The sequence below is a fragment of the Bos indicus x Bos taurus genome, chromosome 21 (genome assembly GCF_003369695.1).
Source record: "Bos indicus x Bos taurus breed Angus x Brahman F1 hybrid chromosome 21, Bos_hybrid_MaternalHap_v2.0, whole genome shotgun sequence".
Taxonomy (NCBI): Eukaryota; Metazoa; Chordata; class Mammalia; order Artiodactyla; family Bovidae; genus Bos; species Bos indicus x Bos taurus.
Genome location: NC_040096.1, coordinates 45,106,449 through 45,126,223, shown reverse-complemented (window position 1 = coordinate 45,126,223; position 19,775 = coordinate 45,106,449). Strand labels below are relative to the sequence as shown.

General features: G+C 38.0%; 1 protein-coding gene across 2 annotated transcripts in view; it reads left to right on the top strand.

Moving 5' to 3' along the window:
* The window catches only part of BAZ1A (bromodomain adjacent to zinc finger domain 1A), an 88,032-nt gene that overhangs the window by 19,501 nt on the left and 48,756 nt on the right, over nt 1–19,775 (top strand). For both annotated transcript variants that reach the window (XM_027520811.1, XM_027520810.1), the window contains exon 4: nt 18,995–19,138. In XM_027520811.1, coding sequence (XP_027376612.1) covers nt 18,995–19,138 — 144 coding nt within the window. The remainder of the gene's footprint in view (nt 1–18,994; nt 19,139–19,775) is intronic.

Genomic DNA, 19,775 nt, shown 5'->3' with positions numbered 1-19,775 from the left:
CTAGCAGCTTTATTAATAATTGCCAAAAGTTGGAAGCACCAAAATATCCTTTAGTCAGTGAATGGGTAAATAGATGGCAGCACATCCAGACAATGGAATATTAATTCAGTGCTAGAAAGAAACGAGCCTTCAAGCATGAAAAGACACGAATGAACCTTAAATGCATATTACTAAGTGAAGCCAATCTGAAAAGGATACATATGATAGGATTCCAACAATATGACTTTCTAGAAAAGGTAAAATGTGAAAAAGATCAGTGGTTGCCAGGGGTTGAGAATGGTGAAATGGAGATGAATAGGTTGAACTTGGAGGATGTTTGAGGCAGTAAAAATATTCGGTGGTGCTATAATGACATATTTGTCCAAACCCATAGACTGTACACCACCAAGAGTGAAACTTAGTAACTGTGAACTTCAGGTGATAATGATGGTCAGTGTATGTGCATTGATTATAGCAAGTGTTACTTCTCGGTGTGGGGTGCTGAAAGAGGAGGAGGTTATTCATGAGTTGGGGCAGGGAGTGTATGGAGATTTTTGTGTCTTCCTGTCAGTTTTGCTGTGAATCTAAAACTGCTCTAAAAAAAATGGTCTTTAAATTTTAAAAAGTTATATACTCTGCTTATTAAGACTGAACTTTCTCATTTTTTAAAAATCTGCTTTTTTCCCCTATAAAAAAAACTCACATGTAGCAGAGAAAAGTAAAAGGTGAACGCCTGGAATACATTTCCCAAATGCTCCTCTCAGAGATAACCATGGTCAAAAAAAATAGTGCACAGTTTTTGGGGGGGTTTTTGTATATAACACTAAATTTTTTTCTTTTAAAGTAACTTTTTCAGTTAGTAATGGTTTGGATAGCTTCTTATATTAGAAAACCACGCACACCGTTTCTAACTGATTTTTGCATAAACTAGCTAAACTGTTTAAAAAGCTTAATTGGAATATTGCTTTTTCTGAGGGTGGAGAAAGTTATTTCGTTTGTTAAACTTTGTGTGAATTTGCTCTTTGAAAACAATGACCTACATTTTCTTTCACATAATCTGTGACTTAATGACAGACCTTTTCTCCAGTGTAGGTTAAATCAGTACAAAAGCAGAATTGGATTTGCACCAAAGAGTTTCCCCTGTAGCTAGATTTTCCAAATACTATCCCCAAACTAGATTTAACATTTCGAAATGTTCTCTAATTAAGTGTAAGAGACTATAGTTCAGTATTGTTTTTAGAACTGCTTTGTAAAATGCAGGTTGTGAAATTCCTTTTAATCTTACAAACTGATATCAATTTTGTCATGAAATAGGGACCGACCACCTAGTTCCTAGAACTCTTATCTATTCAACTATCAAGGCGCATTCCCTGTGGCTTTCTGTGTTTCATTGGTGCGTTGCTCCAAGCACTTTAGTCTAATGAAGTAAGAGAAGATTAGCACATAAACCTAAAATATAGAGAGTAGTACTTGTTATATATTAGAATTGGAAATGAGAAAATGAACTTTTTTTTTTTTTTTTTTTGAGAAAATGAACTTTTTATCTTTGCGCTCTTTTTTGTGCTAACCTAAATGATATTAGTGAATCATAATGCATTAATTAAAATGCGTTAATATTAGGACAAAGGGAAATACTAAATATATTGAGGAGATAAGAGGAACATAAAAGGTGTAAGTAAGGAACAATACAGTTATTTTGATTTAAACAATATGTGCTTGGATATCAGTGACTGGATCCAGATGAGATTAATCCAAGGAGAAGTTTTCGGAAAAGGGTTTTTTGACTAGAAATTTGAAGACAGAGAAAAAATTAGCAGAAAGGATTGAGGGGGGGAAGGCTTATTTAGGTGCTAAGATAGAGTGTATAACTTTTATTGGGCACACCATGCAGCATACGAAACTGCCCTGACCAGGGAGAGAACCCATACCCCCTGCAGTGGAAGTGCAGAGTCTTAGCCACTGGACCACCACGGAAGTCCATAGTATATAAATTTTAACAACATATATTAGTTAAGTTTATTATAGTTCTTTCAGATAAAGGCTTTCTATTGGTCAGCTTACTCTGCTGCCCTTTTAAGGTCAAAGTTCCTGGTTCTTAGGCAAGGAGAATCCTAAGGAACATCCCCAAATTGATGTTTCAGTCTTTAATTGCTGATGACCCTAGTATGTTGATGATATAATTATTAATAGGGTAAAAAAGACTATTTGGGACAGCTGTTATTTCTTTGGAATTCTAAGTTAGAATGGAACCATATTCTTTAGATGTATATTATTGTATATACCAGAGACCCAGACTTACAACCTGACTACCATATTGTTGCAAGCTTAACAGTTAAAATTTAGAATTCTTATTTACTTGTATAATAATGTAAATTGAGAGGCCATCCTGGAAAACACTTTTTATACCCTAAAAATCCCTATTAAGTAGTCACAAAGACAAATGAATTTGTCTTTCTAAACATGTTTAATTCAAATAACATATAAAACTTCTGTTGTAAATTTTCTGTATGGACTCAACTGCCTGATGCTTAACAAAATAGTTCAGTTAAGTTTGGACTGATCATATAAACGTATTCATCTTCTTCAGTGTTCTAAGGACCTTCACATTTGCATTGGCCATTAGGAGCATCTGTCTAATGCCTCTCAAAAGTCTTTGATAAATAGGTGTGTGTGTGCATGCTGAAGTCTCTTCAATTGTGTCCAACTCTTTATGACCCTATGGACTGTAGCCTGCCAGGCTCCTCTGTCCATGGAATTCTCCAAGTAAAAATACTGGAATGGGCTGCCATGCCCTTCTCCAAGGGTGGTTGGTATCTGTGGCAGTTTCTTTATTAATCCCTTGTGCTAACGCGAAGTCCAAGAGTCAGCTGAGTCTCTGCCACGACTTACGATCTCTATCAAGGGAGTCTTACTTGTAGTAAGACAAGTGATAAAAATGGGGGACGGCAAGTAAATTGAGGTCACCTCTTTTCTTACATAAAAGGAAATCAGTGTTTACTTCAGTTCATGTCTTGTTTAACTGATTAGCAGCAGGATGTCAGTAGAATGGTAGTAGTCCTAAAGTTCTTAGTTCACTGTGGCCAGAGAATATTAGAGACAAATCTCACAAAAGAGAGGAGACTATAGCTACTTCTGCCCTGAAATCTCTGTTAGGAATAAAAAGGAAGTCCATTTCTATGTGGTTGTTACACAGGCTCAGGTCTGGGAAATTAGAGGCCTTCTGAATAAAATCTCTCTCCTACATCATCTTCTACTTCCTGTCTGGTCTGTTCCATTTGGCCAATATAAGATCACAATGGTTCCAAATAACTGTTTTGAAAATGAAGTTATCTGTCTGTCTTAGACCAATTCAGAGACTATCCAAAAATAAAAGTTAAAGAGAACCTAGAGAAATGACATAAGCTAAAATAATTTCCAGTGAACGGAAAAGGGGTGATAAAAGTACAAAAAAAGTCTACTCATCACTAAAGGCCAGGCAAGGTCCTTTGTTTAACTTAAAAACATATGCCAAGAGAGTAATTCTGAGCAGATATTGGCATACCTTTTTAAAAATAAAGAGCCAGATAGGAAATAGATAGACTTCGATGTCCATATGGTCTCCAGCACAGCCAGCCAACCCTGTTATAATAGTGCAGAAGCAACCATACGTAATATATACGTGAGCTTGGCTCTATTCTAGTAATTATTTATGGACACTGAAATTTGAATTTCATATTATTTTCATGTGTCACAAAGTATTCTTATTTTTATTTTAAGCCATTTTAAAATGTAAAAGCCATTCTTGGCTCATAAACCACACAAAACAGTCAGTGAGTTGAATCTGGCCCTTTGACCATAGTGTGCTGATTCCTGGTAGAGAGGAAAGATTACTTACTGCTTTAAAAACGGTTCTAGAAAAAAGTTTCCAGAGATCCCCTTTTAATCTGGAACCTCAGAGTATAGCATAAAGAGGTGGCTTTGTGTGGTGGAAAAAGCTTTTGGAACCAACCTGAGTTACTAGTGTTGGGAATCTTTGCTCATCTGTAAAACAGTGTCTCCATTCGTATAGAGGTTGTATTTGGTTAGCTTTTGCTGCATAACAAACCATCCCCAAAACTTAGTGGCATAAATCAATAAACATTCTCATGTTTCCTAGTTGACTGGAATGTTCTTATTATCTGGAGCTAGATTGTCTAAATTGCTTACTCTGGCCTTACATGTCTGGGGCCTCAGCCCGGGGTGGGTATTTTCTTGTGGCCTCTTATCAAGAGGCTAATCCAAACTTGTTCCCAGGGTAGGAATAGAGTTCCCAGCAGCAAGAGAAGGCAAAGCCGCAGTGTGCAAGCACATATCAAGCCTCAGCTTGCTCCATGTTTGCTGGTGTCATAGACCACTGCAAGTCACACGAGCAAATCTAGAGTTAACGTGCGAGGGGATCAAGGAGGTGGGGGCCATAACTGCAGTAGTCTGTCACAGAGGTTAATATTTTTTGGCACCCAGCATAGTGCCTGGCACATAAAGCACTCTGTGGATGCTAGGTCCTTCCTGTACTTGTCAGAGACAAGTACTGCCAGCTGTGATGACTCATCTTTTCTTGTAGCCAGTCACTAATTTTCTTACATCATAGTTACTGTTCTTCCGAGTTCACTATATGACATTTTAGGGAGATGATGGCAATACCACTAAGCTTTTGAGAACTTACTATATGCCAGGCAGTGTTCTAAACTTTTAACTTAGACTATCTTATTTAATTCCCACAGCAGCCACATGTGATAGGTGCCCATTTGCTCATCTTACAGTTGAGGAGTTCATGCACAGAGGTTAACTAACTGAAGCTTGCCTACAGTCACAAGCAATGATGTTATCAAGCCCAGGCAGTTCTCCTCTGTAGGAGGAATGAATGTGAAAAATTACTAAAAGAGAGCCCTGAAGCAGGGTTGAAAGATTATAAATTGAATGTGCTTATTGATTACTGTTTACTTTTCACTTTACTTAAGCATTTTATAATTCTGTCAAAGTGTGAAGCAACATAGGATTGTATATGATGTGGTTAGATTAAGCTTTTGATCATTTACTCTTAAGACTGACCCATATTGTTGAATGTCTGAAAATTAACACTGTCTTATGATTGTTGATTCAAAATGAAAAAAGCTCCTGCATTTAAACAGGTTCTTCTGTTTATATTTTTAACCATTGTACTTATCAAGGTGCCTTAATGATTTTACTTCTGCATTCTGGGCTATATAAGCTTTCTTCTCTTCAAATATTTTGCTTGCAGATGAAAGAATGCTTTTGAGTGGCAACAAAAGATGAAAATGACTGCAAACATGGGGAAAATAGAATTTTTATTTATGTATTGTTTTTCTGTCTTTTGGCACAGTTTCAAGGGATGAAAAATACAACAGTGTATGACTTTTTCTTAGAGGTGGTAGGGAATATTCTGGTTTAGTATTATATAAAGCCAGATTTTTTGTAATTCATTTATTGAACATTGCATGCTCAGTTTTGTTGTAGGTGTTGGGAAGAGGGTAGTGAATAAGACAAGGACTAGGGACTTACATTCAAGTGCAAGAGGGAGAAACACAAATCAGGATAATTTCAGATACTGATGAGTGCTGTAAAGAAAGTAAAACTTGATGGAATAATTTTGAGTCATTTTTTGTTTTAGTCACTTAAATTCAATTCTCTGAAAATCACTGTGTTCGATGCAAGTGTTAATCAAGTGTCAGAAAAGCATAGTACTTATTGTTCTCTTAGCATTATGTAACCTGTTGGTAGTAGGAGTAGAATTTTTAGGGCAAAGATAAGCAAAATACTTACCTTAAATACAAAATACTTATCAAAATACAAAGATAAGCAAAATATGTGTGACTAATGAAAGACTGAATAAGATAAATGCATTACGAGGACATAGAGGGAAGGAGAATGAAGGAAGGGTAGTCAAAAGGTGGGCTTCCCTGGTAGCTCAGTGGTAAAGAATCTGCCTGCCAATGCAGGAGATGCAGGAGACGTGGGCTTGGCCCCTGGCTCAGGAAGATCCCCTGAAGAAGGAACTGGTAACTCTCTCCAGTATTCTTGCCTGGGAAATCCCATGGACAGATGAACCTGGGAGACTACAGTCCATGGCGTCACAAAGAATCAGACAGGACTTAGCAACTAAACAACAACACTCAGAAGGTACACACTTCCAGTTATAAGATAAATAAGTACTAGGAATGTAATGTACAACATGATGACTATAGTTAACACTGCTCTATGATATACAGGAAAGTTGTTAAAAGTAAATCCAAGAATTCTCATCACAAGACGAATTTTCTTTTTTTTTTTTTACTTAGGAAATGCTGGGTGTTATATGAGGTGCTGAATGTTAGCTGAACCTATTGTGGTAATGATTTTCACTATATATGTAAATCAATCCAGCATGTTGTATGATTTAAGCTTATATGGTAGTACAGATCAGTCCAGTTCAGTTCAGTCGCTCAGTTGTGTCCAACGCTTTGTGACCCCATGGATTGCAGCACGCCAGGCCTTCCTGTCCATCGCCAACTCCCGGAGTTCACTCAAACTCATGTCCATTGAGTCAGTGATGCCATCCAACCATCTCATCCTCTGTCGTCCCTTTCTCCTCTTGCCATCAATCTTTCGCAGCATCAGGGTCTTTTCAAATGAGTCGGTTCTTCACATCAGGTGGCCAAAATTTTGGAGTTTCAGCTTCAACATCAGTCCTTCCAATTAATGTTTAGGACTGATTTCCTTTAGAATGGACTGGTTGGATCTCCTTGCAGTCCAAGGGACTCTCAACAGTCTTCTCCAACACCATACATAGTTCAAAAGCATCAATTCTTCGGCGCTCAGCTTTCTTTATACTCCAACTCTCACATCCATACAGGACTACTGGAAAAACCATAGCTTTGACTAGACAGAACTTTGTTGACAAAGTCATGTCTCTGCTTTTGAATATGCTATCTAGGTTGGTTACAGCTTTTCTTCCAAGGAGCAAATGTCTTTTAGTTTAATGGCTGCAATCACCATCTGCAGTGATTTTGGAGCCCAAGAAAATAAAGACTGTCAGTGTTTCCATTGTTTTCCCATCTATTTGCCATGAAGTGATGGGACCAGATACCATGATCTTAGTTTTGTGAATATTGAGCTTTAAGCCAACTTTTTCACTCTCCACTTTCACTTTCATCAAGAGACTCTTTAGTTCTTCTTCGCTTTCTACTGTAAGGGCGGTGTGATCTGCATATCTGAGGTTATTGATATTTCTCCTGGCAGTCTTGATTCCAGCTTGTGCATCTTAAAGCCCAGCATTTCTCATGATGTACTCTGCGTATAATTTAAATAAGCAGGGTGACAATATATAACCCTGACGTACTCCTTTTCCTATTTGAAACCAGTCTGTTGTTCCATGTCCAGTTCTCACTGTTGCTTCCTAACCTGCATACTGACTGGCATTACGGTACGTTTTATTCATTCTATTTGAATGTTAGTGATATATTCACTAGCCAAATAAGACTTCTTATGCCCCTTTTTTCCAGTTTTATCGAGAAATAATTGAACAAAGCTAGTGGAGGTGATGAAATTCCAGTTGAGCTATTTCAAATCCTAAAAGATAATGCTGTGAAAGTGGTGCACTCAATATGCCAGCAAATTTGGAAAACTCAGCAGTGGCAACAGGACTTGAAAAGGTCAGTTTTCATTCCAATCCCAAAGAAAGGCAAAGCCAAAGAATGCTCAAACTACCGCACAATTGCACTCACCCCACACACTAGTAAAGTAATGCTCAAAATTCTCCAAGCCAGGCTTCAACAGTATGTGAACCATGAACTTCCAGATGTTCAAGCTGGATTTAGACAAGCCAGAGGAACCAGAGATCAAATTGCCAACATCCGTTGGATCATTGAAAAAGCAAGAGAGTTCCAGAAAAACATCTACTTCTGCTTTATTGACTATGCCAAAGCCTTTGACCATGTGGACCACAACAAACTGTGGAAAATTCTTAAAGAGATGGGAATACCAGACCACCTGACTTGCCTCTTAAGAAATCTGTATGCAGGTCAGGAAGCAATAGTTAGAACTGGACATGGAACAACAGACTGGTTCCAAATCAGGAAAGGAGTACGTCAAGGCTGCATATTGTCACCCTGCTTATTTAACTTATATGCAGAGTACATCTGGGCTTTTTGTTTTCATCAAGAGTCTCCTTAGTTCTTCGCTTTCTGCCATAAGGGTGGTGTCATCTGCATATGTGAAGTTATTGATATTTCTCCTGGCAGTCTTGATTCCAGCTTGTCCTTCATCCAGCCCAGCGTTTCTCAGATGTACTCTGCCGAACAAAGCCTTGATGTACTCTGCAAAGCCTTTCTTTGGGATTGGAATGAAAACTGACCTTTTCCAGTCCTATGGCCAATGCTGAGTTTTCCAAATTTTCTGGCATATTGAGTGCACCACTTTCACAGCATCATCTTTTAGGACTTGAAATAGCTCAACTGGAATTCTGTCACGTGCACTAGCTTTGTTGGTAGTGATGCTTCCTTCCTAAGGCCCGCTTGACTTTGCATTCCAAATAAAAGGTACTGTAATGCCAAATTAATGTAGTGCTTCATTAATAATTTCCTGTGATTAACACTAGATGGGCTCATATTTACCTTTTATCTTTATAAAGATGTGTTTGTATTTTTCTTCTTAGCAAGTGATTCAGCATGTTGATTTCATCGTTATCATATTAAATATGCTTATTGACCATAAGAATAACAAAAAATATTCAGATTATTTTGTTTGAGCTTCTAGCTCAAAGAATCTGAGAATGCAGGGAGTAAAAGTATAATTTTGTCATCTTAATTTGTTATATAAAAATCTCTTTGCAAATTCTTATAGTTTTTTATGCCCTGTATTTTATATGTGTAGAAGTCATCTGATTTTGTTTGATTTGGCTATCTTGAACTTCTTTCTATGAAAAATAGGGATTTTAAGATGAATTTTTGTGATGTTGAAATGGAAACAAATTCTAGAAAAGGATTTGTTACTCCCTTTTTGCATTACAAAGGACTCTCTGGCTATCTTCTTAGTAGGACCCATCTATATACTTCCGTGAGATCTAACAAATAGACCTACTTCAATTACCCATTTTCATATATATTGTTTTAAGAAAAGCAATAAATATTTTTCTTTTATGTTAAAGAATAAAATGAATAAGTTACATTCAGATAGGGCTTTATCCCAAGTAGTAAACTAATTAATTTTGATTAAGGTACATTGGGCTTCCCTTGTGGCTCAGCTGGTAAAGAATCCACCTGCTGTGCGGGAGACCTGGGTTTGATCCCTGGCTTGGGAAGATCCCTTGGAGAAGGAAAAGGCCACCCACTCCAGTATTTAGGCCTGGAGAATTCCATGAACTGTATAGTCCATGGGGTCGCAAAGAGTCGGAGAGGTCTGAGAGACTTTCACTTTCAAGGTACATTACTTTCTTCTAATAAAATTTATCCTTTTTACTGTATGCTGATGCTAAGTCGCTTCAGTCGTGTCCGACTCTGTGCAACCCCATAGACAGCAGCCCATTAGGCTCCTCTGTCCCTGGGATTCTCCAGGCAAGAACACTGGAGTGGGTTGCCATTTCCTTCTCCAGTGCATGAAAGTGAAAAGTGAAAGTGAAGTCGCTCAGTCGTGTCTGACTCTTAGCGACCCCATGGACTGCAGCCTACCAGGCTCCTCCGTCCATGGATTTTCCAGGCAAGAGTACTGGAGTGGGGTGCCATTGCCTTCTCCATTTTAGTGTATAGTTCTGACTTTTGATGCATAGTTGTGTATAAAACATTTATAGTATTTCTTTGTGCCTCTTGTTACTGACCGCACGATCTTAGTTCCCCAGGCCATGGATCGAACCCCTGCCCCCTGCAGTGGCATTTGTGCCTCTGTGTGGTCACCCTTTACCTCCATCTTCTAGACTCAGGCAGCCAGCGATCTGTTTTCTGTCCTCATAGTTTTGCCCCTTCAGAATATGAATGTAAATAGAACTTTGGGTCTATCTCTGAACTCCCTTCTATTGAACTGTATGGCTGTCCTGCCAAAACTACAGGGTCATTCTTTATTGTAGCTTTTTAGTGATACATATATATTACTTCCATCCTTTACTGATTTTTCCCCCATGATGTGAAATGAATGCTTTTAATTGGAGTTAATATTTTCCTAATGTTTATCATTAGCATTTTTAAACTGAACTTTCTATTTTGAGATAACTGTTGAATCACATGATGTTGTAAAATAATACAGAATAATACACAATTTCCCCCACTGGTGCATATCACAACCAGGATATTGACATTACTACAGTCATGGTACAGAATATTTCTGTCACTGTAAGGATCTCTCATATTGCTCTTTTATGCCACACCCACAAATCAGAGGTTGTTAAATTTACTTTCCTATTTCAGACTTTGTTTTCTGAAACAAATCTGACTTGAAAAATCTGTATTGCCCATGACAAGGTAACTTTCAAGTTTGAAAATCTTAACTCAGCTTTTTTGGCTGAATTGAAGAATACAGTACTCTGACTCAAAATAAATTTAACATATGTCAAGTTATAAACTGATTACTGTTTAATAAATAGAATACCTGATGGATTGCTCATATCACTTTTCCTTATCAGCTGGTATTTGACTCATGTGCCTATAATAGGACAAATATTAGTGGCATTAACAAAATAGGAATTACTGTCTCGCACAGAACCAAGTGCAGAAGTTGTAGTGTAAGGGCAGATCCACAAAGCTGTCAGGAGCCCAGGCTTTTTCCCGTGTTCTACTCTTTCATCCCACGGTTGTGACATTGTTTTTTTGTTCAGGACGGCAGTAAGACAGAGGAAAGGCAAGAAGGCCTGCTTCTCTTCCTTGCCTAGCCATCCTTCACACTGAGGCCAAGTGAAGTACTACTAGCATTTTGAAACAGAAGTCACTTGCTGCTGAGTCTGTCATGGCTTTTCATTATGTTTGATGTTTTGTTTTTTCTGATCTGCATTATGTTGGTCTTTTTTCCTCACAAGTTATCGTTTCTGTTGGTGTCAACATAAAGCTGAGCCCACAAACACCTTGAATACCTATTAACTTGAATACACTAGTTGGAATTTTGTATAAAGTATTTTGGTGAGACTTTCATTAATTTAATTGAAATTAACCAAACTTAATCATGTGGCTTTAACATGGTAATTTTGAATACTAAAGAGTTTAAACAGTATATTGATACTATCCAAGTGTTTGAAACTTTGGAGATACATAGGATATAGCCCATATCTTAAATCTAGAATTCTTCTTTCTAGAGATTTTTATTCACTATATGTATCTTTTAATAAAAGATTTAGTCTTTAGTAAGAATCTAATGATTCTAGTTGTCTTAGGATATTTAGGCTTATAATAAGTCAAATGCCAATTGGAGAAGTAAGAAGATGTGGTTCTCAGGTCCACAAAGAGCCTCAGAGCAGTTCAGGATGAAACATTCTTTGAGCTACTCTGATCAATTTGTCTAAAAAGAGAAATTACAAAGCAACCTTTCCTGACCTCTTCTTCCCCACTGACAAGTAATCAACATAATTCACAGTCTTTTTGTTTGAAGTAGCAAACTTGTTGAGTAGTCTAGTTTCCTCCACTTAAAATGAGGTATCACTTAACCTTTAGTTTTTTTAAACTCTAAACTTCAAATTAAGCAGGTTTTACTCTGTTTCTACCTATAAACTTGAAGTAATTATTCAAGCATAACATTTTTAAAATAAATGTTCTTGGCACCTGGATTTCGAGGAAATAAAAGGTAGCACAGGTAAGCAGGTGTGAAACACGCCATCAGTTCAGCATTTTCCGTTTTTAGAGACCCAAACAGAGAAGGACAATCTTCTATGTCAAGCAGGTCTCCCCAGGTTTCTAGTCTTCTTATCTTTTGCTGTTAATTATTTATCTTCTACCCAAATGCCTTGTAAATGCATGTTTCTTCTAGAATTTACTTTTATATTAATTAATTTGTATTTTGGGATATAAATTGAACTATGTGCATGCATGTGTGCAGAGTTGCTTCCGTCATGTCTGACTCTGTGGCCCACCAGGTTCCTCTGTCCTTGGGATTTTCCAGGCAACAATACTGGAGTGGGTTGCCATGCCCTCCTTCAGGGGATCTTCCCAACCCAGGGTTCAAATCCACATTTCTTAGGTCTCCTGCATTGGCAGACATGTTCTTTACCACTAGTACCACATAGGAAGCCCCAAATTGAACTATAACTATTATTAAATGACTGTTAAAACAAAAACAACTTTTTTGGGGAAAGACATATACCATTCCAGAATATTCTCATAAAAGACTGTTTGCATTTTAGGTGGTCACTGTTAGAAATTTATGACTAACTTCGGCTATATCCTCATCCTGTGCTTGCTGCTGTTCCACAGACTTGCTTTCATTCTGAACCATGTTTTAAGTTTGAAATGAGTTTTGGAGAGGCTCCAAAAGTGCCTCTTGACTACCTGGGCTTAAAGCTCTGAACTACTCTTGTGTCAGTGTAGTGTTGTGTTCCCCTTACCTCCAGTAATAGAGTGGAAGATTAGAAAATATATGGGCTTCACATATATACCATTATTGGTTGTGTGACTATAAGCAAATGATTTAACTTCTCTGACTCTGAATTTCATCTTCTGAAAAATGTGTCCCTTGAGGAGCTGATACAAGGAGAGCACTTTGTGTCAGTTAGGTACTTATCTGGCACACAGGAGCTCTAGTCATAATGAGGACCATCTCTTGATTGTCATTCTCTACTCTGTCCTCAAATAATGGAGCATCATTTTAGAGTTGCCATACTCTCCAGGACCCACTAGCTTGGTCTTAATTCATGATCCTTTAACCTTTTCTTAAACCCCAGTCTTTTTTGAACTCCCTAGAACTAAGAAATTACAGCAAGTGGATTTGAAAGAGAGTCTCTTTGGAAATCTATTAGAACATGTTGACTTGACATTTTGCAGTTAACTGAAGTTTAGACAGGCACCAGTGAGAGGCCCAGCCTTGATTAGATTAGCAAAACTTGACCTATGGTTTGGGTGTGGTGCGAAGTTATAGTAGCACTGATAGTAACTAATATAATTTATATATAAAATGTTTACTACATTATAAGCAATGTCTGTTGGAAAACTCAGCAGTGGTCACAGGACTGGAAAAGGTTAGTTTTCATCCCATTCCCAAAGAAGGGCAATGCCAAAGAATGCTCAAACTACCACACAATTGCACTCGTCTCACACACTAGTAAAGTAATGCTCAAAGTTCTCCAAGCCAGGCTTCAGCTATACGTGACCTGTGAACTTCCAGATGTTCAAGCTGGTTTTAGAAAAGGCAAAGGAACCAGAGATCAAATTGCCAACATCTGCTAGATCATCAAAAAGCAAGAGAGTTCCAGAAAATCTATTTCTGCTTTATTGACTTTGCCAAAGCCTTCGACTTGTGTGGATCACAGTAAACTGGAAAATTCTGAAAGAGATGGGAATACAGACCACCTGACCTGCCTCTTGAGAAACCTGTATGCAGGTTAGGAAGCAAAAGTGAGAACTAGACATGGAACAACAGACTGGTTCCAAATAGGAAAAGGAGTACGTCAAGGCTGTATATTGTCACCCTGCTTATTTAACTTGTATGCAGAGTACATCATGAGAAACGCTGGACTGGAAGAAGCACAAGCTGGAATCAAGATTGCCAGGAGAAATATCAATAAGCTCAGATATGCAGATGACACCACCCTATGGCAGAAAGCGAAGAAGAACTAAAGAGCCTCTTGATGAAAGTGAAAGAGGAGAGTAAAAAAGTTGGCTTAAAGCTCAACATTCAGAAAACTAAGATCATGGCATCCAGTCGCATCACTTCTTGGCAAATAGATGGGGAAATGGTGGAAACAGTGTCAGACTTTATTTTTTTAGGCTCCAAAATCACTGCAGATGGTGACTGCAGCCATGAAATTAAAAGACGCTTACTCCTTGGAAGGAAAGTTACGACCAACCTAGATAGCATATTCAAAAGCAGAGACATTACTTTGCCAACCAAGGTCCGTCTAGTCAAGGCTATGGTTTCTCCAGGAGTCATTGGAGAAGACTCTTGAGAGTCCCTTGGACTGCAAGGAGATCCAACCAGTCCATCCTAAAGGAGATCAGTCCTGGGTGTTCATTGGAAGGACTGATGTTGAAGCTGAAACTCCAATACTTTGGCCACCTCATGCAAAGAGCTGACTCATTTGAAAAGACCCTGATGCTGGGAGGGATTGGGGGCAGGAGGAGAAGGGGATGACAGAGGATGAGATGGTTGGATGGCATCACCAACTCAATGGACATGAGTTTGGGTAAACTCCAGGAGTTGATGATGGACAGGGAGGCCTGGCCTGCTGCAGTTCATGGGGTCTCAAAGAGTCAGACACAACTGAGCAACAGAACTGAACTGAACTGAAGCAATGTCTCTATAAAGCTGTGCTGATTTGCTTCTCCCTTATTTCTCTGCCAGGGAATTGTATTTCTGTCTGTTAATTTTCTATTAGTTTTAAATTAATTAGTTCTTAAATTATTTTACCTCTGTGGGCCCTACAGGACTGTTCCCTTCAGTGGGCTGTCAGACCATTTAGGCACCACACCAATGTCCCTGTGCCCAGCATAGATGGATTTATTTTTTCTCTGATGGCCACCACTCCGGCCACTTAGGGACACGCACCTGGACTCTGCCAAATGAAAACCACCCCTTTTTCTAATCTGAAGAAGCTTGCTGCAGGTTCACGAAAAGCCTCCTTTATCACCTCCTGTAACTCTGAGCCGTATAATCCCTGAATGTCATACCTAGGCCCTTCAGAGTTGGTTCCATTTGATTATTGCTTATTTTTGTGCAGTTCATGTCACTAAATTACAGAACCTTTTAACCATCAGACTACATAATTTCCTGTAGATGTTCCTCTTTAGAAACACTGTTTTGTTTCTATCAACCAGTGGTGAAAGTTGACCTGCAGTTCTTTTAACACCATTTCCATTTGCTTGGTAGGCTTGGTAATTGGGCCTTCTTCAGCTTTACTGTTGGGACAAAAAAATAGTTTTTTTTCTCAGTTGTGGTAAATAAACATAAACTTTACCGTTGTAATCATTTCTAAGTGTATAGCTAAGTGGCATTAAGTACATTCACAGTGTTGTGTAACCATCACTACTATTTCAAGAACTTTTTCATCATCCCAAACAGAAACTCTGTACCCATTAAGCAATAACTCCCCATTTCTCCCTCCTTTCTGCCCCTGGTAACCTTTATTCTACTTTAAGTCTCTGCGAATTTGCCTAGATACTTAAATAAGTGAAGTCAGACAATATTTGGTTTTTTGTGTTTGGCTTATTTCACTGAGCATAATGTTTTCAAGGTTCATCTGTGTTATAATATGTATCAGAATTTTATCCCTTTTTATGGCTGAATACTATTCCATTGTATGTGTATATACTTTTTTTAATCTATTCATTTGTTGATAGATACTCGAGTTGTTTCTACCTTTTGACTATTGTGAATAATGTCATTATGAACATTGGTGTATAAGTATCTGTTGAGTTCCTATTTTCAGTTCTTTGGGGTGTGTGTATGTGTGTGTATATATATATATATGTATACATACATATATATGTATACATATATATACACATAGGTGTATATATCTGTATATATATACATGCACATAGAAGGGGAATTTCTGGGTCATAGGATAATTCACTAATTTTTTTAGGAACTTTCATATTGTTTTCCATAGCAGCTGCATCAGTTTACATTCCTACCAGTAGTGTACAAGAGTTCCAGTTTCTCTATCCTTCTCAATACTTTCTTTTTTTAATAATAGCCATATTAACGGGTATGAAATGGTATCTCATTGCAGTTTTGATTTTTCATTTCCCTTATGACTAATGATTCTGAGCATTTTTTCATGTACTTATTGACTGTTTGTATCCTTTTTGGAGAAATGTCTGTTTAGATCCTTGGCCCATTTTTGAATTAGTTTGGTTTTCGTTTGGTTTTTAGTTTTAAGGTTTCTTTTGTTCTTTTGTCTGGTTTGTGCATGAGGGTAATGCTGGCCTTAGGAAATGAATTAAGAACTGTTCTCTCCTTTTCAGTCTTTTGGAAGATTTTGAGAAGAATTGATATTAATTCTTTAAAAGTTTGGTAGAACCTACCAGTGAAACCATCTGGTCCTGTACATTTCTTTGTTGGGATGCTTTTGATTACTGATTCAGCCCTCGTAATAGTTATAGATCCATTTAGATTTTGTTTCTTCTTAAGTCAATTTATGTGTTTCTAAGAACTTGTCCATTTCATCTAGGTTATCCGGTTTGTTAGCATATAGTTAGTGCATGGTATTCTCTTATAATCTCTTCCAACTTTTACTTCTGGTTTTAATAAATTGAGTCTTTCCTCAATTCTTTTTTAGAAGTAGATTAGTAAGGAGTCATATATGATGCTTGAAATGAATTGAGGGAGGAAGATGAAATGCTTGAGGGTTTTGTATTCACCCACATAGTCTTTATTTTATTGATTCTTAAACCTCAGGGTTCTGTGAAACCAGTTGTTTTCCTCTATTTGTGTACAGTGCAAAATTCCTAGCAGAGAATCCATGGTCTTGATTTCCTTTGCCAACCCACTCCAGTATCCTTCCCTAGGAAATCTCATGGACAGAAGAGCCTGGTAGGGTATAATCTAGGGTTACAAAAGAGTTGGACATGATTTAGTGATGAAACAACAACAAATAGCAATATTAGATTTTGTTGGGATACTTAATGTTCTCCTAAAGGAGAATATAAGCAAGCATATGCTAAAATGTACACTAATGAAAATAAGTTCAGTTATCTTGGAAAAATCAATCAGCTTCCCAAAATGAATCAGCTCTAAATATACTATTTGTCTTTCTGGAATTGTATGCTTCTGTTTTGACTATAAATACAACATTTTATTTTGAAAATGTAGGCAAAATGCCAAATTATCAGTTTATAGGATAAAAGGAAAGATTATAAACAAGTAAACGAGATTGGGCTAGGTGCAGCAGGAATAAGAGAACGAATTGCCTCTAGAACCCTTGCTGTCTCTCCTGTCTTCTCTCATGGCACTCACTGCACCTGTTGCACATGGCAGAAAACATGGCTGCTGGCAGCCCTGGAATTTTACATCGTACAGATTCCATGATGGGAGAGGAGCTAATTTTTACTTTCTTGATTGCAAATGTTTAAATCTTGGAAAAGATATATTGACTCAGCAAAAAGATACCCACTGGGTAGCAACTGACTCTGGCCAGGGTCTTGTGGAAGCATGTCAGCTCTACTATTAATAGAGGTCCAGTACTCTTGCCTGGAAAATCCCATGGATGGAGGAGCCTGCTGGGCTGCAGTCCATGGGGTCGTGAAGAATTGGACATGACTGAGCGACTTCACTTTCACTTTTCACTCTCATGCATTGGAGAAGGAAATGGCAACCCACTCCAGTGTTCTTGTCTGGAGAATCCCAGGGACAGAGGAGCCTGGTAGGCTGCCGTCTGTGGGGTCGCACAGAGTCGGACACGACTGAAGCGACTTAGCAGCAGCAGCAGCAGCAGCAGCATGGAGGGAATGAAGTTCCTGGAAGAGGAGGGCTGAGTGGGCAGGCAGCTTTAAGAATGCCCACAATGTATCAAAACTTGTTTATGGTATGGGATAACCAAATGAATGATACAGTGAGTAGATTGTCTAATTTTGAGCCACTGTTTCTCAGAGACTAGGGGTTTATCCCATTTTTAGGTGTATATATGCCTTATATATTCTTAGTTAGTTAATACCTTGGATTGCCTGAGACTTGTAGAGGTGCCATAGATAAAATTCCAGAAATGCCCTCTCTTTTTTAGTTAGTGTGTGTTAGTCACTCAGTCATGTTCGACTCTGCGACCCCATGGACTGTAGCCCGCCAGGCTCCTCTGTCCATGGGATTTTCCAGACAAGAATACTGGAGTGGATTGCCATTTCCTTCTCCAGGAGATCTTCCCAACCCAAGAATCAAACCCAGGTCTCCTGCACTGTAGGCAGATTCTTTACTCTCTGCACCACCTATACCTTGCTATTACTTGTGACTTTTGTTTTTTAGCAACTTAAGATATATTTCACATACCATAAAAGTCACCCATTTAAAGTATATAGTTCAGTGGCTTTTAGTATATTCATAGAACTGTACAACCATCACTACAAACTAATTTTAGAACATTTTTAACTCTCCGCAAAAGAAGCCCATACTCATTAGCAGTCACTGCCGATTACGCTCCTCTTTGACCTTTTCCCTTATTCCCCTTTACCTTCAGGTTCCTTGCAACCACTCATCTACTTTCTCTGTTCTGAATGTTTCATATAAATGGGATCATATATTATATGACCTTTTCAGTCTTTTTTCCTTAATTTACCATAATGTTTTAAAGGTTCATCCATACTATAGCATGCATCAGTATTTCATTCCTATTTTTTGCTGAATAATGTTCAGTTTTAGGGCTTACCAAGTTTAAATTACTTATCAATTGAAAATTGGCACAGTAAAAATGAGATTGAGGAATATTTCAGTTGTGGTGAGTGAGTCTGAAATTGCAGCCCATAAAATCCATATTCCGCAGGCAGAGGTAAGGCAAGCCAAAATGTTACTATGATAAAGGTTATGATCAGGAGAATTTCAGAATTTAAAATAAAATATTGAATGCTTAAAAAAAAACTCTCATAATACCAATCTGTATAATGAGATATTATGCAACAATTGATTTTCTAAACTTTAGTGATAAATTGCTAGGAATCTTGATAAACTGACTTTTAAAATAAGTTTGTATTGTTTTAAATTGTAGCTAACCTTTACTTAAATTGGCTGTTTCTTAAATTGACGGTTTTCTTTTGTACTAAATTGGTTATATTAATCAGCCATAGTTTCTGCAAAATTGCTTTTTGCTTGTTCAAAATAGATTGCTCTGAAATGTTTGATTATAAAATATCAAATGACTTACATTTTTAAATGTCCCATTTTCTTTCAGATTACAGTGTAGGATTTTGGAAGTCCTTCCTCCGTCACACCAGAATGGTTTTGCTAATGGGCATGTCAGCAGTGTAGATGGAGAAACTATTGTCATCAGTGATAGTGATGATTCAGAAACACAAAACAGTTCTTTTCAAAATGGGTAAGCGATTTTTATCAACTTTTAAAATGTACGAATTCTTTGGCTGTCCACACACTGCCAGGGGCCCAGGTTCAATCCCTGGTTGGGGAACTAAGTTCCCACAAGCCACACACAGCTTAAATAAATAAACAAATGTATATGTTATGTATGTATGTATGTCAGATTGGGTACTGATAACCCACTGAAGTAACTTTTTCTTCTTTCTAGCCATACATGTATATACTGTGCATCTAGACCATGTGGTTCAACAACACGTTAGAGTTTGCAAAATTGAAATTTACCTAGTTAATTCTAGTCAGCTATTGAAGAGCGAGTGAAGCTCACTTCATTCACTTAACACTTATACATTCCACTTTTGTTTACTTGGAAAAATTCATTCTGTACTTTATTTTTCACTTTATGGTGTATATAGTAAAGAAACTCGGAGAAGGCAATGGCACCCCACTCCAGCACTCTTGCCTGGAAAATCCCATGGATGGAGGAGCTGGGAAGGCTGGAGTCCATGGGGTCGCTGAGGGTCAGACACGACTAAGCGACTTCCCTTTCACTTTTCACTTTCATGCATTGGAGAAGGAAATGGCAACCCACTCCAGTGTTCTTGCCTGGAGAATCCCAGGGACGGGGGAGCCTGGTGGGC